The 22,313-nt window shown below is 45.3% G+C and overlaps 1 protein-coding gene across 1 annotated transcript; it reads right to left on the bottom strand.

Moving 5' to 3' along the window:
- On the bottom strand, positions 1-20,988 carry N4BP2L1 (NEDD4 binding protein 2 like 1). Its single transcript, XM_069972087.1, has 5 exons — positions 20,719-20,988; positions 8,844-8,971; positions 7,737-7,825; positions 5,481-5,557; positions 1-1,101 (listed from the first exon to the last, which is right to left on the bottom strand). Exons 1-5 carry the CDS (start codon positions 20,895-20,897, stop codon positions 996-998), a joined length of 579 nt encoding a protein of 192 aa, XP_069828188.1. The 5' UTR covers positions 20,898-20,988; the 3' UTR covers positions 1-995.
- Positions 20,989-22,313: the final 1,325 nt, after the last annotated feature.

Raw genomic sequence — 22,313 nt, forward strand, 5'->3', positions numbered from 1 at the left:
CAATCAAACGGCGAACGAGAAATTGTTCATTTTGATCTTACAACATATTCTAAAATCGTCGTTCGCAAAAAATTAGCAGATCGTTCAGTGTAAACAGTCGTTCGCCAATTTAACCAATGTGTGAGATAGGCTTAAGCGATCGCAAAACGAATTTCCGTACGATATATCGTACCGTCTAAACGCTGACCGTTATGAAAAGAAAATCGTTACTCCGACATCGTTAATCGTAGGATCGGACCAATTATCATTTCGTGTAAACGCAGCATTATGCTTGGGAATCATTGATAATTGCAGCCTGGCCTGGCCACTGCTTAAAGAACCCATCTGCAGTTATCAGGACTGCATGCGCTATGTGCAACCATTAGCGCTGTGTGTACGAGCACCAATGAGAAGATGACCGAACATAAATGGTGGTTTTCCAACAGGCTCTAGGCTGCTGATCATTTGCCTTCTGCATCTGTTTTTAAAATGTTCTAGTCACCATAAAAAAAAATTTAAAAAACTCGACAAAAATGTATTGGTGGGGGTCTGAGTGTTCAGAGAGTAGAGAGAGAAGTGCATCTCTCCCCCCTGTTGTATGTGAGCAAGGTGTGCCCATAGACTTACATTATCCGGTCGCCTCGGGCTATATGACCCTGAGTCGGGAGAGAATGTGCTAAGTGTTGAATTCTCTTGGCTCCTTTGCCTTATTGGTTGGGGTCTGAATACTCAGACTAAACCAATAAAAACTTTTGATGTGTCCCAATGCTATAAAGTTGTTAGCACTAAAGTGGTAAAAGTGCAAAGACCTTGGACCCCAAGCTTTATCCATAGCAGCTCCTGAGCCACAGGGAATAATACCTATAACAACATACCTCTATATGCTTGTTGTTGGGGTCAATGCTATTTGAGATCACTCGGCCCCCCACAGTGGTGGCTTCTCAGTCATTATATACATAGTGTGATGCTGCTAGTTCACCCTCTCCAGCACATATGGGTTATTTGGATGACAATTTTCAGTTTGGCTTCTCTGCATGGAGGACCATATTGAAGGTGACATTGTGCTCGTATGCGTCCTTCATACGCTGGATCTTTTCTCTAGGGACACCGTGACTATTCCGTCTAAACAAAGAGAAACAAAATGATCACACCCAGTATAGAGAATCTGCTATTATGAATTATGTATAGCTGTCATATAGAGGTCCTGCTGAAAGGAAATGTCAAGTCTGGATAACATTTTATAAATTATATTATAAAGCTGGGCTTCTGCACAGTACAGCTGTTTTTTAAATTTTGTTCTAAATAGACCTACAGGAGAACACGTCTCCTGTACATGGTGTGAGTCTAGCCTCCGCTCTTTACTCCAAGAGAAGGGGTAGGGAACCTTGGCTCTCCAGCTGTTGCAAAACTACAACTCCCATCAAGCCTGGACAGCCAAAGCTTTAGCTATCCCTCTTCTAGAGTCTGAAAAGGACCAAAGCTGAGACTTAAATTCCAAATACAGTTAAACATTTTGAGGAACTGCAGCAAAATAAATAATCGCTCTGCCTGACTTTAGTGGATGAATACATTGTATATAGCCAGAGGCTGAAACTCTAAAATTACTCTTAGCTGGCAAGTTTATCCAAAATAAGTTGGCTATACACATCTAATAACTGGTAGCGACTAGCAGCAGCTTATCTCCGGGAGACTGGAACAAAGGATCAAGTACAACATTACGCTAGGTTTGGGTGACTTGTCTACATGGTTAGCAAAATGAAACTTCCCCAGCTGGGAGGATGTTCTGCTTCAGATCAGACACAAACTGGACAACGGCATTTCAGATGATGTGCTCACCAGTTACACTACAAATGTTTAGTATTTCCCCCTTGGATTTCAACAACACTTTCTAATCATAAAACCATGTTTCCATCACTGAACACAGTAGGGGGGATTTATGAAGACCGGTGTACAAGTACGCTGGTCTTATAGTAGGCCCCACCCCCTTTTCCTTGGCAGGATTCACTAAGAGGCGTACGCCTCTTAGAGAATCCGGCCTGCCGGGCGCCCAAACCTGTGGCCGGCGTATTAAATCTACACCTGCTTCCAGCAGGTGTAGATTTAGATCACCATGCAAGCAGGCCTAAATCATGATAAATGAGGTGCGGGAGGAGGCCACACCTCCTTCCCACCTTGTCACGCCACCCCAGCCTGCCGGCAGGCGTACACCAGGAAGAAGGAGCGAATCTGCACCTTCTCCCTGGTGTACGCCTCGGGTGGACCATTAATAAATGTCCCCCAGTGAGTCAGCTGTAATAAGCACAACATGCAAACATATGCTGTCCTTGTAATTCTATGAAGAGAAATACATGGCAGCACATCCACATGCTACACACTGATCCACTGCTTCTCGGCTCTCGATCATTTAGCCCTAGGGGAGTCCAGGAAAACGTGGATACAGCCATAGATATTGCTTTGCAATATACAGCTACAGTATATATATATATATATATATATATAAATATTGTTGTACAAGGGAAACAAAATAGATGTGTATGGACAGTAGGGCCTATCTAAGCATTCTGGTCGACCAAATTCATTCCTTAATGGCAGCTCTTTACCCTCTTTCATTCATTTTTAGACTTCCTAGCATTGTCAGTTGAGTGACAGGCTCAACCTAATGCACTAAGTTCAAATGACAATGCCACCAAAACACATACTCCATCATTGTATGTTGTATATCTATATAGGATGTTGCTTGTTTGAGCATAAAAACACTGAACTGTACAAAATGGCTTGTAAAGAAGCTAACATACAGAGGAGAAAATCTTGTTGCCTGTGTAAACAGTTCTGTATTATTTTTAGTTCCACTTTGAACTATCTGAAGTTTGCAGTTTCTCGTTCTACGTCCCCTGTGCAATACTTACTGTGACCAACAATGTCATAAACCACCTTGTAAAATGATGTTATTATGTATACAATGTGGCCCATGAGGGCGGTCAGCAGCAGGCACGCTACACTTTCCATAAAATAAAGTCAGGTTTTCATGCTTTTAGGGTATGATCACACGTACCGAGTCGCAGCAGAAATCTCGCTGCGAGTTTTGCAGCATGATCTGCTACGAGTCAAGGTCCTGTGCACACATACTCGCAGCGGTCTGAAAGACTGCTGCGAGTAAGTAATGCAGCCGCGCCCTTAACCCCTTAAGGACGGGGCCCATTTTCGTTTTTGCATTTTCGGTTTTTCCTCCTTGTGTTTAAAAGGCCATAGCACTTGCATTTTTCCACCTAGAAACCCACATGAGCCCTTATTTTTTGCGTCACTAATTGTACTTTGCAATGACAGACTGAATTTATAAAGTACACTACGAAACCAGGAAAAAATTCAAAGTGTGGTGAAATTGGGAAAAAAAAAACGCATTTCTTTTATTTGGGGGAACTGTGTTTTTACGCCATTCGCCCTGGGGTAAAACTGACTTGTTATGCATGTTCCTCAAGTCGTTACGATTAAAACGATATGTAACATGTATAACTTATATTGTATCTGATGGCCTGTAAAAAATTCAAACCATTGTTAACAAATATACGTTCCTTAAAACCGCTCCATTCCCAGGCTTATAGCGCTTTTATCCTTCGGTCTATGTAGCTGTGTCAGGTGTCATTTTTTGCGCCATGATGTGTTCTTTCTATCGGTTCCTTGATTGTGCATATATGACTTTTTGATCGCTTTTTATTACATTTTTCTGGATCTGATGCGACCAAAAATGCGCAATTTTGCACTTTGGGATTTTTTTGCGCTGACGTTGTTTCCACTGAGAGTCTGTACTTGTGAACATACCCTCAAAGGGATATTTTACTCAAACATAACTTTTCACTTGTTGCTGCTCATGGTGAGACTAACAATTTATTCCATATTCGTTATTATCTATTCAGTCTCCTTCCCCCAGTTCTGATCTGCTGCTTTCTGATAAAGACACAAAAAACTGTGTGTAAGCCTTTCTCTCTGTCTCTCCCTCCTCCCCCTACCTTCTGAGACATTTGATGTAAAACAGTCCCTTGCATGCTTTATCTGCAACTTTGTAGCTTTTTTGTAATGCTGGGAGGGTTAATCTGAGGTCAAGTTGCTAATGAACCCACTGTGATTAACCCTCCCAGCATTACAAAGTCGCAGATAAGGACTTGTTTACATCAGCCATCCCAGAAGAGAGGGGGGAGGAGGGGGAGACTGACAGAAAAGCTCACACACAGCAGAAAGCAGCAGCTCAGAACTGGGGGATGGGCACTAAATAGATAATAGTATGGAATGAATTGTTAGTTTCACCATGGCCAGCAACATATGAAAAGTTATGTTTAAGCGGAATACCCCTTTAAAGTCAGACACTCTATACTGTCCTGAAAAAAGTCATGCTTTCATGGTAACTGGGAATCTCCTCCCCTGCCACTGTAATTTAGGGAATAGTCATGTTACTAACTACTACTACCCCTCTGTAACTCACAGAGGCAGAGGAGAAGTTATCAACCAAATCACCCAGGCATTGTGGCATCATCTCATGATACATAACCAAAAACCCCACTCCCCCTCCTTCAATTCCCTGATATCATCTCTAATACTGAAAGAAGGGAGAGGGTAGAGCAGAGAGATACAGCTAGAAGCAGGTACTTTGAATGTACGTCATAAGCAGCAGGACAGCCGGCTATGTAGAGGAGATGCGCAGTCACTACAGCAACAGACTGGTTAGAAAACTGATATCCTTAAAGTGACACTGTCCCCCCCTTTTTGCATTCTGACTTTTCTACACAGGTGTAATGGGTAAATTTAGCAGTTTTCATACCTTATTTTATATCATACGTCGTGGTGCTTGTTCAAGTAAAAAGTCATCTTTTATCAACTGCAGATTGTGCTAAGTGGGCGGGGCTACAGAGCAACAGTGCCACTTAGCCCTGCACACAGCACGTTGTTGGACCCACCCCCTCGCCAACCATTGGAACTGGCTGGCCTAAAGGTCTAGGCCCCATGACGAGTAGGTGGGGCCTATGTGCCTATGATTTCACAGAGGGCGGGGCCAATGGTGGTGCTGTGGGCGGGGCTAAGTGGCGCTGTTGCCGTGTAGCCGGGAGGTGGGTCAAAAAAAAGGGCTGTGCTGGCACTGATCCATTCAGGTAAAAAAAAAAAAAGTCATGTACAGGAATTTTCAAGTTTTGGCACATCCTAAAACTTGCAATTTTACATTAACCCAGAGTTTAATGTAAAAATGTAGCATTTGTAGCAGTTTTAGTGATTTACGACTTGACAGAAGGAGCTATATAGTCGTACTATTCATGGGGAAAAAGAAAAAAAACACTTGGCGGACTGAACAAAATTAGACTGAAATGAGCCGAACTCTATAAATATTCCAAACAGGAACATTCCCAGCCCATTCAGACGTGTTGTTGCTATGGCTGGTGACTGTTATAAAGTGAAGGAGAAGAGGTTAGAGAGCTTTATGTGTATGATACAACCAGTATCTGTCACACATTACTTACCTGGCTAGTTCTCTTACATCAAACTTCCAGTGTGTGTTAGGCTCCAGGAATATGACTCCATATCCATTCTCCAGGGCCTGATAGTACAATGTATAAGGATATGAATTATAGACACATAGTAATAACAGGAAGCCACAATGCACATCACATGTTCTACTTCATGTAGGAAGCCAAGAACTAAGTTCAGCTTTCCAGCTGTAGAGTTATCAGCTTTCTTGTCCTTGGTTTGTGATCTGTAAGCATGCTTTATCTTAGACCAGACACGTCCCGTGGAATAGAAGGCAACGATCAGCCGACATTGTTCATGTCAGCTGATTGTTGCAGTCATTGGTTTTCAAACATGTTGAAAAATAAGTGACTGTGATAGCAGCGATCTGCTGCCATCACACAGCGGAACCAGACTGCCACTATCCTCTTTGTGCTGCCTGGATGGTCTAGCGATCGCCCGGGCAGCCCCTCCCGCACTCACCTGCTCGCTGCCGCTGCATGTACTAGTGGTGGCAGCGAGCGGGAAACGAGGAGCAAACGAGTGCTGAGAGCGCTTGTTTGCTCCTCTCCGTCGGCCCGTGGAATAGGGGCTGCGTTTACACGGAACGATTATCGCTTGAATTTTCACAATAACAATCGCATTTAAACGATAGTTGTTCCGTGTAAACACAGCAAACGATGAAGCGTCGAGCGAGAAAACGTTCATTTTGATCTTTCAAAATGTTCTCAAATCATTGTTCGCTTAAAATTCGCAGATCGCTTCGTGTAAACAGTCTTTCAAAGATTCACCCTATGTGAAAGATGGGCTTAAAAAAACGATCGCAAAAATGAATTTTCTAAAGATTTTTCTAACAATTTATTCGTCCAAACGCTGATCGTTATAAAAACCAAATTGTTTCAAAATCGTTAAACAATGGATTGGGCGAATTATCGCTTTGTGTAAACGTAGCATTACATAGAAACATAGAAAAATTGTCAGCAGAAAAAGACCACTGGGTCCATCTAGTCTGCCCTTTTAGTATTATCTTAGGATAAATATGTGTGTATTTCAGGCAGGTTTACATTCAGTTATTGTAGATTTACCAACCACATCTACTGGAAGTTTGTTCCAAGTATCCACTACTCTTTCAGTAAAGAAATATTTTCTTGTTTTGCTTCTGATCTTTTCCCCCAACTAACCTCAGATTGTGACCCCTTGTTCCTGAGTTAAATTTTTTAAAGTTAAAAACAGGTTCACACAGTAGTGTTTTGCTTGTTTTCTTTTAGCCTAAACTAGTAGTAGGTCCTAGAAGGAGAAAACGTTTTAAAGGGGATTTCCAGCCTATTGCAACTGATCAGGGTAAGCCATCAATATTAGATCAGAAGTGACTTCCATCATCCTTGTCAGACTGTTAGGGGCTTTACAGACATTGTATTGTGTACATGGGCTGCATGCTATACTTTATACTGCTGCTTTATACTGTACTTTGTACTTATAGCTGGCTTGCAACTTATTACATGTTGCTTATGCTGCAACAAAAAGTCCAAATATTCATGACCAATCCTGAGATTTTTTTTAATTTTTTTTTAATTCTGAATGTATTCAATTTTTATAAAAACATAAGAAGCGCCTGGAAAGGCGCTGGCAAATATAGCCAGCAACAGAAAAATGTAAAATAGCACAAATGGCATAGTAAACCAGAGCCAAAGCCCAAACCACAGGGAAACAGAGAAGCACGAAAGCGGGGGTGCAGCAGAGAGGAGAGACAGACGAAGAAGAAAGAAGAAGGGGGGCACCTCATTGAATTAGAAGGTTTTTGTACTCAGCCGTGTCCATGAATTCTTCCCAAAAAGTCAAAAAAGTCAAAAAAAGCAGTAGGAGCGATCATATAACTGAGAAGACAGCGGTGGTCTGCTGCCCTCACTCCTATTACATGGAGCGACGTCAGCATATCCAGGCTATCCTCATCGTTGTTCTTCAACATGTTGAAAGACAATGATCAGCTGACATCGTGCATGTCAGCTGATTACACTAAGCGATTATCGCCCATAACGGTCGGTATTGGCCAAATACGGCTGTGTATCAAACATGGTGTAAAGTGAAACTGGCCCAGTTTCCCCTAGCAACCAATCAGATTCCACCTTTAATTTTCCAAAGAGTCTGTGAGGAATGAAGGGTGGAATCTGATTGGTTGCTAGGGGCAACTAAGACAGTTTCACTTTACACCATGTTTGATAAATCTCCGCCTGTAAGCGTTAAGTACCAAAAACATAAGTGAGTCTTCTTACCATAACGGCATAGGGCTTCATATGCCAGGCCACAATGTTTGTGTTATCTATGATTATTGGAGTCCTCCCTCTGCCCATTGCTTTGCGTGCTAGAAAGATAAAACGTTATAAAAACTGAACATCCTACCATCTAGAAACAATATAATTTTACAACAACCCACTGTAGGAAAACACTGAATATGAGAACAGAAAATGACATGTAAAAGGTTTTGATCAGTCAGGGTCTCACTGGCGAGACCCCCATTGGTCGAGAGAGCGAGAAGGGAGGGATGTGCTGCACTTCCCCACTGTCAATCATTTCCATCTAACAGCCCCATAGACTTTTAACGGAGCCTCCATGTAATTTCTACTGGATGACTTCTACAAATTGTGATCACCGTAATGCTTTTTTTGGTGGCCATAGAGTGCATTTCTTTGGTGGAGTGAAGCAACTTTGCCCTTTGTAAAGATTGTAGGATTGATATGGCTGATGGGTTGTGTCTGGTATTGCCACTCAGCTCCGCTAAAATAAATAAGATTGATCTGCAGTACTACACCCAATCTGTGAACAGGCATGGCAATTAGAGATGAACGAACCCGAACGTTCGGTATTTGATTAGCGGGGGCTGCTGAACTTGGATAAAGCTCTAAGGTTGTCTGGAAAACATGGATACAGCCAATGACTATATCCATGATTTCCACATAGCCTTAGGGCTTTATCCAAGTTCAGCAGCCACCGCTAATCAAATGCCGAAAGTTCGGGTTCGGATGGACTCGAGCATGCTCCAGGTTCGCTCATCTCTTGTAGCAATGTTTCCTGGAAGACGGCAGCCATGTGCTTAAGAGCTGACACATTTAAGAAGCCACTCAAAAAATTTTATGGCCTCAAAAAAAAACACCAGAAAAACATGCCGATGCTGTGTTTTTTTTTCCATGCACTTGTGTTTTTGGTGTATTTTTCTTGCCTTTTTGACCTTATGTGTGAATAAGTTTTTTTGTGGTTTAGGCGTTTGTTGTGTAAAGGCAGAACATAAACTTCCATCTAACATCTGGCCGCTGGCGTTTTTATTGGTGGTTTTTCAGAGATTTTAAGGCAGTGTGGAGAAGTATCTGCTATGATGGGGTTACCTCTCTTCTGATTCCATTTGTGAGCATCCTGCAGTAGATCAGGGTTGTAGATGTAGCTTCCATCTTCCATTAAAAAATAGTCATCGGTGCTGAACACAACGGCGCTGGGAAAATCCCTCTTCAGCTTCCTAGACATGGGAAACACAAGAAGTCAGCAAAAATGTCTTGTATCTGTGATAGCGTTAGGCTCTGCCATATACAGTGGTACCTTGGTTTAAGAGTAACTTGGTTTAATAGCGTTTTGGTTTAAGAGCTCACAGTTTTTCAAAATTGTGATTTGGTTTAAGAGCATTGCTTTGGTTTAAGAGCTCCCTGTACGGGTTGGGAGCGCAGGTGGAGGAGGGTTATGGTCTGCATAGCGGGGTCTACAGCCCTGTACTCTGACCCAGGAAGTCTCCCTCACCTTCCAAATCATAGCAGATCCACCTCAGGCTGGGGCTTGCATCAGGGGACAGGACCGTGGAGGTAATCTCTCCATAGCTGTAACCCCTCTCTCCTCAGACAGAGAGTGCATGTATGTGCCCACATCTGCCCTGCTCATTCCTTCATGCTCCCTGCAGTCTCTGTCAGCCCTTGTGTTTCCCATCCTCTCCATTACTATACAGTAACTTATAGTATCACATATTCTGCTGTTTCTGAATGTTTGTTTCATCTGTTTTACATGTTATTCAGAATAATAAATCATTACTTTTGGGGTGTGGAACCAATTGTCTGCATTTCTATAATGTCTTATGGTAAAATTAGCTTTGGTTTAAGAGTGGATTTGGATTACAAGCGCGGACCCAGAACAAATTATGCTCGTAATCCAAGGCACCACTGTATTAGGTTGTGTAACTTCTTATTTTCTCATCTCCCCCCATCCACCTCCTAATCTATAGAACACCGCCCCTAGTAATATCACAGGTGTGTGGGCGGGGGGTCGCTGGAGCCCCGGACATTCTCAAGATCGGGGACTCCAGAATGTCCCAGTAGAATGGAGAGAGGAGTTGCTGCAACCCACTATAGGGTCCTATTCTCCCGATTGCAGTCGGACCCCCACAATCGCTAAATATCTCCTATATTTTATTGCTGTATTTTTCCTATTTTCCATAAAGGAATGTGCACTAACGACTCACAAGGAGTTATGTGGGCTGTCATGTGGGTGTCCAATGCGCCTCCCACCATAAACATGGAGTCTCATTCAACGTTTTTTGCTGGTTGTCAACAGAAAAGTACGGGAAGGTGTTTTGTTTTGTTTTTTATATACAGTGGTGCCTTGGATTATGAGCATAATTCGTTCTGGGACTGCCCTTGTAATCCAAATCCACTCTTACACCAAAGCAAATTTTCCCATAAGAAATCACAGAAATGCAGACAATTGGTTACACACCTCCAAAATAATGATTTATTATTCTGAATAACATGTAAAACAAATGAAACAAACATTTATAAACAGCTGAATATGTGATATTATAAGTTACTGTACAGTATAGCAATCAGCATGTGGAGTATAATGTATAGTAAGGGCATAAACCTGATAACACAGCAGCAGTTTGTAGATACAGGATGGAACTGCAGATCCCCATAATGCAGTAGCGTAGTACAACAGGCTAGAATAGAGAAGGAGGTCTGTGTGGTCACATGACAGCAATGGGGAAGGGTATGTGTTCAGAATGGACCAATCAGGAAGTGAGAATCACAGAGCTGTGCAGGAGGACAGAAACAGAAACATTTCTATACAGCAGTGTGAATGTGAGTGAAGGCACATTATAGCAGCAGTGTATATAGCTGAGTGTAAGTGCAGAAAGATAATAGCAGCAGTTTGTATAGCTGAGTGTAAGTGCAGGCACATTATAGCAGGAATGGAGAGGATGGGAAACACAAGGGCTGACAGAGACTGCAGGGAGCATTAAGGAATGAGCAGGGCAGATGTGGGCACAGTATAGCAGCACTTTCTGTCCGGGGAGAGATGGGTTACAGCTATGGAGAGATTACCTCCACAGTCCTGTCCCCTGATGTGAGCCCCAGCCTGAAGTGGTTCTGCTATGATTTTGATTTGGAAGGTGAGGGAGACTTCCTGGGTCAGAGTACAGTGCTGTAGACCCCGCTATGCAGACCATGCCCCTCCCCCACTCGTGCTCCCACCCAGTACAGGGAGCTCTTACACCAAAGCAATGCTCTTAAACCAAGTTACAATTTTGAAAAACTTTGAGCTCTTCCTGCAAAACGCTCTTAATCCAAGTTACTCTTAAACCAAGGTACCACTGTATAAAATTAAATTGATTAAATAGTTAATCATGTGCTGTCTCTATATCCCGGGGGTGTGGAGATGTGAATGTATGACAAAAGAATTCTAACACCTACAAGCGCAGTCGGCAGATCATGGCTGAGCGAGTGTCTGACATCTTCCCTCCAGGCTTTATACTTGTTCTCTAGAATTCAATTATAGAACACTGATGGAAAAAGAATCATCAGCAGGAAATAAACCATCCAAGGGGGGCCATACAGGAGGGCCGTGTAGAGGGGCAACAACCTGCCACAATACGTTACCGATTACACTTCACAGTGGTAGTGATGGGTGCAGAGAGGCTCATCTGCCTAAAAGCCGTACCATTGCCCATGATACATTTTTGTTTTGTCACCCTTAGGCTGCATTCACACACCCCATAAAATTGTCCGTGGTCACACGGATCACCCCCCCCGCCCAACAGCAGGGATGAAAGGAGCGCATAATGTGCACTCCTGTCATCGCATCTACTATTCACCTACTCCCCCGTGCCGGATGGCTTCATGTTCACCAGAAGTGGCCTGGATTATAATGCCTTCTTCTCCCGGCAGAGTAGTCCAGGCCACTTCCGGTGAGCGGGTGTAGCTGGCCTGCACGGGGAAGAAAGTGAGTAGTAGATGCAAGGACGGGAGTGCACATCTGCTGCCGGGGGCGGTGAGGGGGGCTCCTCCGGATCGAGGCACGGATTAGGTGAATGCAGTCTTAGGCCGTATTTGCACATTCTGTGTTCCGCACAGAACACGGACGTGGAATGCCTGTAATGGAGTGCACCGCTCCACCCGGGCAGCATCTGTGATAAGATGCTGAGAGCGGGGGAACTGTATAAATATGCGCCGCGCTTTAATAAAACAATAAACATGTTATGCTTAACTGTCCATGCTCCCCCGGTGTCCCCCGCTGACTACAGAGCCTCCACTTCCGAAATGAACTGGTCTCGGGAGTGAGAGCCTGCTCAGCCAATCACTGGCCGCGGGGCTGCCCTATCTCAGTCAGTGATTGGCTGAGCAGGCTCTCACTCCTGATACCAGTTCATCTTGGAAGTGTGAAGGCTCTGTAGTCAGCAGGGGTCACTGGCAACAGTAGGGGAGCACGGACAGGTAGGGATAACATGCTTATTGTTTTATACGCACCAGCAGCAGTATATTAAAAAATACTGAACGCCGGACAACCCTTTTTCTCAGGATAAGCCATTAAAGTGAATGCACCACTATGCATATATATATATATATATATATATATATATATAAAACCTGGTTGTTGCAGGCACAAAAATCCAGGTGGTGCGGTGCATTTTCTAGGGTGAGGGGATATTGGTAAAATGGGGTCACAGGGTCTGCCTCCAGTGCATATAGCGGCCCTATTTGCATGTGAAAAACAACAGCGCAGATGGCTTGAACCGGGCAGCTATTTGAAAAATGGATCATGCCACTGGGATCTCCTGCCATTGACAGAGGGGGCAGCAGAGAGCACTGTGTCAGACTGGAAACAATACACTACTCCCGCAGGACATACAGCAGCTGATAAGTACTGGAAGATGAGATTTTTTTAAATAAAAGTAAACTACAAAAGTGTATAATTTTCTGCCATCTGATGATTGAAAAACATTTTTTTTCCGGAGTACCCCGTTAAGTTATAAACTTAGGTGAATAGATTCGAGTTCTTAAAGGGGTGCTCCAGCATGGGGTACTTTCTGGGGGGGACCGGGGAGGAGGTGGCTAAAATAAAAGACGTCCACTTACCTCCCCGGTTCCAGCGGCGGGTCACTCATCGCGGCGCTCCGGTGGAACCAGGGAGGTGAGTGGACGTCTTTTATTTCAGCCACCTCCTCCCCGGTCCCCCCAAAAAGTGCCCCCATGCTGGAGCACCCCTTTAACTACAACTTAAGCTAGAAAAGAAGGAAAGCCATATAATTGTTCATTCCCCTGCAGATGATATCAGAGAAATACCTAGATAAATAAATGGCTAAAATAACCTGAATATAAAGTAAAGAAATCTTAAGCTGTTTTGCATTAAAAAAAAAAATCTAGTCATGTGATTACAGCAGCATCAGCATTTTATATGGTTTAGTTGCTTCCTGCCATATCTGCAATTGCCAAAAGATGGGAAATGTTGCCCTGTTTGGGGAAAACTGCTTTAGGGTACGTTCACACATACCGGATCCGCAGCAGATTTTTCACAGCGAATTCGCAGCGACACCTGCTGCGGATCCCTGCCCAGTAAACTCTATAGGCAGACAAACTCGCAGCAGGATGCGCAGTCCACCCAGTTAACCCCGGCCGCCGGAGCCCATAATTCACCTGGTCCCTGCTCTGGCTTGCTTCGAGGGTTCTCGGCGCGTCCCGCTCGGCCAAACAGTGCGCTGTCCCGCCACAGCACACTAATTGGCTGAAGACACCGGGAGCCCCAAAGCAAGCCGGAGTGGGGACCAGGTGAAGTATAGGCTCGGGGGTTAACGGGGCGGGCTGCGCATCCTGCTGCTAGTTTGTATGCCCATAGAGTTTACTGGGCAGGGATCCACAGCTCTCTCTGCGAATATACAGCCAGAAATCCGAAGCGGATCCGGTACGTGTGAACGCACCCTAAAAACGGTTGTCCACCAAAAAATGCTTATAAGTACTAGAAAACTTGGAATTTTTTTTATAGAAGTAATTTACAAATCTCCAGCACTTTCTGACACCAGTTGATTTGAAAGAAAGAACTGGAGAACTACTCCTTTACGCTTTCCTTCATAGAAACATAGAAAATTGTCGGCAGAAAAAGACCACTGGGTCCATCTAGTCTGCCCTTTTAGTATTTTCTTTCTTATTATCTTAGGATAGATATATGTGTATCCCAGGAGTGTTTAAATTCTGTTATTGTAGATTTACCAACCACCTCTGCTGGAAGTTTGTTCCAGGTATCTACTACTCTTTCAGTAAAATAATATTTTCTTACATTGCTTCTGATCTTTCCCCCAACTAATCTCTCACTGTGTCCTCTTCTTGAGCTCAGTTTTTTACTAAAAACACTTCCCTCCTGAACCTTATCTAGTCCCTTAACATACTTAAAGGTTTCAATCATGTCCTCTCTTTCCCTCCTTTCCTCCAGACTTTACAGATTCAAATCCTTACATCTTTCCTGATATGGTTTATGCCTGACACCCTCCACCATTTTTGTAGCCAGTCTTTGGACATCTGTATACTGTGTCCCCAGAACTGGACACAGTATACAGATGTGGTCTCACTAGATCCCTATACAGCGGGATCACAATCTCTCTCTTCCTACTGCTTATACCTCTACCTATACACCCCAGCATACGATTTGCTTTCCCCACCGCCTGGTTGCACTGGTGACTCATTTTAAGGCTGTCAGAAATCATTACCCCTAAATCCTTCTCTTCTGAAGTCTTTTCCAACACAGTACTGCCAATGTGATACTCGGATAGAGGATTCCTCCTCCCCAAGTGCATTATTTTACATTTGGAAACGTTGAACTTCAATTTCCACTGTTTGGCCTTCCTTCAACAAATCTGCATAAACCTTATCAAAATGCAAACTGTGCTTAATGACAACATTTCTCTTCTCTCTCCTCTTACACCTGTACATATCACCAAGCACCTACACAGAGCTGTAAAGTATTACAGTGTCAGGTGTATATTATAGAAAACCGTTCCAGTTTTTATCATCTCTTCTTTGCTGCTCATGACAATATAATAATAGTGCTGACATATAGTGTCACACATCATACTATGGGGCAGTGGAGGGGACATCCAGGCCACCGTACATGTGGTTATGACTAAGTACACTCCTTCTCTTCTTATTCCAAGTGAAGAGTTACAGGAAACCTACTGATGTTCTAGTAAGAGTCACTCAGCCATTATTTAAAGCATCAATATTATTTCAAAAGACTTTCTACATCACGGATAATGTCACCAGTTTTGATCAGTCAGGATCTGGTCATTCAGACCCCCATGAACTGGACGCCTCTCTCCCCTGCTCACTGCAGGAGACGGATGCTGTGGTCTATGTAGCCTCTCTCCTGGAGCAAAATGTAGAGAGCAGCAAGCCAGGAAAAGAAGCCCTCTGCTGAGCTCTTCTCCCTGCTTTTTCTAGCAATTGGGAAGGGGTCTAAATGCTGATCAAAGTCTTTAACATATCTGTAGAAATTACAAGGCTTTAATATCCCTGCAGCATGAAGCATGAAACAACTCCCATTAAAATGAATGGGTCGGCCACCCACCAGGCCCTTCAGAGTCAGAGCTCCTCTTTTCAGCTGCTTCTCGATCTGGAAGGGCCACATGGTTCATAAATAATGGCACATCTAGAAAGATACAGACCTATGCAGCTATGGATGTTATATTACGGGACTACGCTCCCCTGGGATCAGTGACTCTGGGGGGAGAATACAGTGATTTATAGCGGCACCTAGTCCACAGGGTCCACACACATGTTCTGGAATGTTTCCTCTCTTGGGATCTGTTCCCATTTTTGATGAAAAAAGACATGCAGAAAAAGACATGTTTTAATGACTCCGACATCATATATTCTATTCATAGACCCAGTTATATATATAAAGGGGTAGTTCAGCCATTCCATTCTTTGCTACACAGGTCCTTGTGTGGTGCCCCACTGTGGGTGTTGCTTTTCTTCACACCCTTGTAAAAGTCTGTACTTGTTTGTGGTCTTGTTAAACCTGCAGTATTACCAAGGATGACCACTAGATGTCGCTGTATTGTGTAATTAAAGTCTAGAAGCTGCATGGCTGAAGTATCTCAAGGGTTATTTGTGAGTATGTACCAGATTCTGTTAACCAGTAGGATCCCTTCTTTCTTCTATCCTATCCTCTTTCTTTTTCCCTTCTCTATTGCACTCTTTCCACCCAACCACAGCGCACTTTACACGCACGTTGGACGGGAAAGGGAGGAGTTCACAAGTTAGCATCTTAGTCAGTACCCCGCATGGGTAGGACGCAGAACAGAGCCCTCTTACAAACTTTTTTCTTGAGGCACCACACACGCTGTGTGATGCACTGTTAAAGGGAACCAATCACACAAAAACTGGCCATAAAGCTAAGGAAACGTGCTGGTACATCAGCCAGCACGCTTCCTAACCATCCCCCTGTACCCTCCGTCCCATGTACATACAGCCCGCAAAGTTAGTTTAATCGTGTCCCACGCTCTATGCAAATTACCATACAAGTAGTCACGGTGGGCGGGCGGCTGGTCAAGTAGTCACGGTGGGCGGGGGCTTCGTTAAGTAGTCACTGGGTCCTGGGCCGGCTCCGGCGCTGTAATCACGCACCTGGTGGCACCTGGTGACGTCACTCAGGGGGGCCGGCATTGCACGTCGGCTGCACTGCCGCCCCCCCCCCCCCCCCCCCCCGAGTGACGTCACCAGGCGCCGCTCTACAACACGCCCGGAGGGGCGTGATTACAGCACAGGAGCCGGCCCAGGACCCAGTGACTACTTGACGAAGACCCCGCCGACCGTGACTACTTGTATGGTAATTTGCATAGAGCACGGGACAGGATTAAACTAACTTTGCGGGCTCTATGTACAGGGGACGGAGGGGACAGGGGGATGGTTAGGAAGCCTGCTGGCTGATGTACCAGCACGTTTCCTTAGCTTTATGGCCAATTTTTGTGTGATTGGTTCCCTTTAAGCCCTTCAAGAGAGGACTAGCCTACAGATCACCTCAACCCATGCCAAGAACTAGGCGTATATACAGTGCAGGACAGTTTCCACAAAAGAGCCAAAGAGCTAGGAACTGATCCGGGTGGAGCAAAGTTACTAAAAGTCGATGAACTCCATCTCGCAGTGCGGGTGTACTTAGGAAATCCTTACCATTCCGCTCATCCCAGGTAACAGGGTCTGGGGCCTGTGTCACCCATCAGTACGGTTCAGCCAAAGCTACTGGGCAGAAGGCAGTGTGAAGACTATAGGAAAGGTCAATACACAGGCAAAGGTTGTTTCTTCTTCTATGCACTCCAACCTCCCGGCAGAGCACATTACTAATCGGGTTGAGACTCTCATGGCACTCTCCTCTCTACTACCTCAGTACAACCTTATCAACTCTACTACATCCTACTCAGCACTTATTCTGCAGATCTGGTGGTTCTGTGTATGTGTATTTACTGGAACTGTATCAAGTGTATTTCAAGATGAGTTGTATTACCTGCTGCACATTTACAAAAAGTAAACCCAGTCAACGTTATCCATAGAGTCTGTGATTACTCGCTACCACCTGCAAAGCACTTACACAGCAACCTTAGGACATTTCCCCTGGCGGGGTCCAACCACTATTCTGGAGGGTTACTACACTGCTCTGACCACCTGTGACTACACTATCCCAAGGGACCCTGCAGCAACCCGACACGACACCGACCACAGGCAAGAAGGGTACAACTGGCCTTATACTCAAAAAGCAGGCGTGCCATCACACCTGTGTGCCCACCAGGCACTGGGGTCACGTGACAAAAAAGTGTCACTGTCTTCATGATTTTCTATGGAGAGAGGAGGGGTGGAGGGAGATGAGGCACCAAAACAGGACAACAAAGAGTTAATTTACAGCTACATCACCAGCTATTTCCTATGACAGTCAGCACTGACCTCTCTGACCTCTGAATACCTGCTTTTACACAGCTCCCACTGTGTAATCCTTTGTTCTCTGCTCTTTACTGGCGACTAATCTCTCTCTTCCCTCCTCCCCTCTCCATAGGTTACACAGGACTAGACTGATGTAAAAGAGTCACAATTTCCTGATAATGAGCAGTAAATGAGAGAGAGAAGGGAGGGGGGACCTGGGGAAAGTCTTTTTAAATGCAGATAATGGCATATTTGGCTAATAAACCCAATTACAAAGTTTCTTAAAATCGCCTGTACTATTGATTTCTGTAAAATAAACAAAACGACAGTAACACTTTAAGGTTCGGCTGTATCTCGGCCATCCACCATCAGTAGTGGCGTCACACTTCCATCTAGCAAGTGACCGGCCGTCCTACCGCTACAACATCATCTGGGGGCACACCACACTTGCACACAGACACTCTCACTCACTCTCTCTCTCTCTCTCTCTCTCTCTCTCTCTCTCTCTCTCTCTCTCTATATATATATATAAAATGGTCAGTAGTGATCATGATTTATAGAGGGTTAAGCTATATCGCCAACAGCCTCAGCGTAAGTAGCTGTAATAAGTGTGAGTGGAGAAGGAAGGGGTACAGAGAGCCTGGCACTTAACCCAGAAGTATCACTAGCCTGAGATCAGGTGAGATTCTAGAACAAACACTGGCAAGACCAGCCACCTAGGAATACAATGAGATTTTTATACACCACCCCAGTTATATCACTATATCATCTTACCGGCCAAAAGTAATGTGTATACACGCTGTACAATATAACTCATTACAATGCGTAAAGAACTAAGGAAAAGCAAATTAGACTCTAAAAAGCATCCTCAAAGGACACTCCATTGGTTTCAGTGAGTAGCATGCAGTATGTCAAATCAACAGTGGTGGCGCTGCAGGGAACTTAAAGGTTTGGTATAAGATCTGGCACGAAGTAGAGCAGTTGGATCCCCTGGAGGAACCTTTTAATGGTGCCTTTACACAGACAGATTTATTTTTGAAGCCAAAGCCAGGAACAGACTATAAACAGAGAACAGGTCATAAAGGAAAGACTGAGATTTCTCCTCTTTTTAAACCCATTCCTGGCTTTGGCTTCAAAAAATTGTCAGATGAATCTCTGTGTAAAGGCACCCTCTATACCTGGGATGAGGAACCTGCAGCCCTCCAGCTGTTGCAAAACTACAATTAAAGCATTAGCTGTCCCGGCATGATGGGAATTGTAGTTCTGCAACAGCTGGAGGGCCGCAGGTTCCCCATCCCTGGTATAGCAGCAGCCTTTGCTTGACTAAATGTAACAGCAATAATCATGCACCTGCTAAGTGTCATGTAACCTGTCGCCACCGTGGGCCGGGATCAGCCATGGCGGCAGAGATATAGGCAAATAATTAGTCTCAGTCTTGTCCTCTTTATTATTAAAATCTTTTCTTCAGCATCAAACACTGGACTGGGACTAATCTAATAGATTCTATGTTACATAGACCAGGCTCCACTGGTGATCATCTCTGGTTATAAGATTTGGTTCACAATCTAATCTGGTTCTAGAGAAAACAACTGTAGCGCCCACAGCCTTCCCCCAAACTGGATGATCTTAAAGAGGATGTACCACCTAATCTGAGCCCACAGATCGAACGGCGCCGTCACGGGGAAGCCGATGCCGCGTCATTCTAAGGGAGCCGCGTCATACAGGGGAGGGAATTCCCTCCCATTGGGGGTGGCCCGGCCTACCTCCAGTGCTTGAGCACCGGCTGGTTCCAGTGCATAGAACGGTGCCTTGCACGGGAACTCTAAGGCAGCTTGAAGGGGTTGTCCACCTAAGAGCAAAAAATTTATTACTCACCAAGTCCTCCTGAGTATTTTGAGCCATCTCATGTCTTTCTAGCTGCTGCCATTCCTGAATTACAAGTTTTTCTATGTCCAAGACAGGAAACTACATTTCCCATCATGCATCTCCATGATTGGTCCATTTGTGTACTCGCCCCCTTAGGATGGGTCCAGACTACGGAGTCTGCGCTGATAAATTCCGGCGGATTCCGCTTCTCGTACCCGTTTACGGCCGCGCGACTCTCCGCCCTTGTCATAGACACCATTCTATGCACGAGGGAATTCCGCATTCGGCCGAAAGAATTAACATGTCAATTCTTTTGGCACATAGCGGAATCTGGCCGCCCATAGAATGGTGTTTATGGAGCCAGCGGAAAGGCGCACGGCCGTGAACGGGTACGAGCTACGGAATCCGGCAGAAATTCTCCGCTTGGGTTCCGTAGTGTGAACCTACCCTAAGCGGCAAAACCTAGGCTCAGGGACACATGTGAGTCTATGGAATTGGCACAGGTGCATGCAGATGATGCAGATAATGTATTCGGTGGGTCAGGTTATCAAGTCAATAGAAAGCTAACCCCGCCCCCAGATAGGAGATCACATGTGACCTGTGACCATAAAAGCAGGGGGAAGAGGGAGCTGAGCGTGGTCAGAGTGGACAGCTTTGCTTGTCCATGCATGAAGGGAATTGTAGTTTTGCAACAGCTGGAGGGCTGAAGGTTCCCCATCCCTGATACAGAAGACACTAGTGGGATTGCTGGACTGAGCAGGGATGAAACAGAGGACTATATGGCCCCTGAACCTGCCAATCACTGGACAGGGCGGGTCATCACTACAGTACAATGATTGGCTAAGTGTTTGCTGTATGTCATATTGAAAACAAGAAACTCAGCACAACATCAGAGGATTAGGGCAGGTGAGTATCGCTTTGTGTAGATGTGAACAGAGCCTTAAAAAATCATTAATAAAATAAAAACGTACAACAGCCCCAGAAAGTCCCTTTAAGGAAGTGGTCTCCAATTTGTGACTCCTGTTGCAAAACTGCACTGCTCAGTGCGCCCGGACAGATGGCATGCTGGGAGTTGTAGTTTTGAAACAGCTGGAGAGCCATGCTTTACTATAGCCCCAGGAGTGTGACCAGCTGTGTGCCCCCTCCCCAGGATGCCAGGCTGCTATACCCCCTATACTACCTGGCCAGGCTGCTCTTGCCGGAGCCCGGGAGCCCCCGCAGCAGGTAGATGTGCTTGGAGAACCTGGAGGGCGGGGGAGCGGGGCGATGCTGAGCTGGGGGTCTGTTCTGTTGCCGCCGCTGGGGGCGCCGTTCGTCCAGGCGCAGATTCCCGAACGAGTTGATGAGCCGCTCTGCCATAGTGCTCCGCTCCGGGCCCGGCACCGCCCCCCGCTGCCTCCTGTGTCAGGGTCCGGGGAGGTGTTAGGGCGGTAACATGGCGGGAGGGGACGGCGTTGTGTGTACAGTGTGAGGACGGTACTGCCCCGGTACCGCCACTGCTGTGAGGACAGATAAGACGCGATTTATGTAGAAGGATGTGCTAAAGCGCGCCCCTTGTAGATGTAATAGTACCGTCCAGTGTGTGGGCTTGAGCCTATGTGGAGCATACCATGATGCGGCGTGGCGGGGAGGGACATAGCGCCGATGCTTTTAATAGGAAGTAACTGGGTTATTGCTTTCACTTTCAAAAATGAGTGAATATTCCAGAAGCGGCAGACAGAAGGGACATGGAGAAGTGAGATAGCAGATAGGATATGCAGGGCCGTAATACTCAGCCTAGTCAAATGTATAGTAAAATTGTTCATAGGGCACTGTTCGGATTTGATTGCGGCAGGCCTGCGTTACTGCAGCTGAGATATAATGGTCCATCAGCATGATGTAGCCTAGTAGAGAAGTCAGGTATAGTGCAATGTGATGCAGGGATCTGGGGACGGTTGTATTGGTTTGTACTAGAGCTGTCCGGGCATGCTGGGAATTGTAGTTCTGCAACAACCATAGGTGGAGACTGTTGTAGTAGTATGAAATGCTTTGGCTCAAATCCAGTATGATATGTTGCAGTATACTGTATATGAGATATTAGATATTCAGCACAAATCCAGACCTGCAGTATATACAACGGGTGGAAGAGTAAGGGGATGTTCACACTGAGCAAACCAGGCAGAATTCCATGGCGGAGCTCCCACCTGCCTCAGGGTGTCTATGGGATGCCTTGCGCACCTCCCATGTCAGTCATGAGAGCGGAGGCATCCCATTGACACACCGAGACAGGCGGGGGCTCCGCCATGGCATTCTGCCTGGTTTGCTCAGTGTGAACATACCCTAAGGCAGGGATGGGGAACCTTCGGCCCTCCAGCTGTTGCAAAACTACAATTCCCATCATGCCTGGACAGCCAAAGCTTTGGCTGTACAGGCATGATGGGAATTGTAGTTTTGCAACTAAGACCTCATTAACACATTTTTTGTGTAATTCAGATTCACTTTAAGCTTGGAGACCTAAACTGAAGGCTTCATAGGAATCTGTCATACATAGCAGGGATGGTGAACCTACAGCCCGCCAGCTGTTGCAAAACTACAATTCCCAGCTTCGCTTTGGCTGTCCAGGCATGATGGGAATTGTAGTTTTGCAACAGCTGGAGGACCGCAGGTTCCCCATCCCTGCTATGTATGATAGATTAGGTATGGATCTAGGGTGCAGTCAGTTCTGCAGGCATATTGTATGAATGTGGCCTCTGGCTACAGCTACCCTCTGTGCAACCGTATTTATGGTTGTGTCTT

This window comes from Dendropsophus ebraccatus, chromosome 5 (assembly GCF_027789765.1).
Source record: "Dendropsophus ebraccatus isolate aDenEbr1 chromosome 5, aDenEbr1.pat, whole genome shotgun sequence".
Taxonomy (NCBI): Eukaryota; Metazoa; Chordata; class Amphibia; order Anura; family Hylidae; genus Dendropsophus; species Dendropsophus ebraccatus.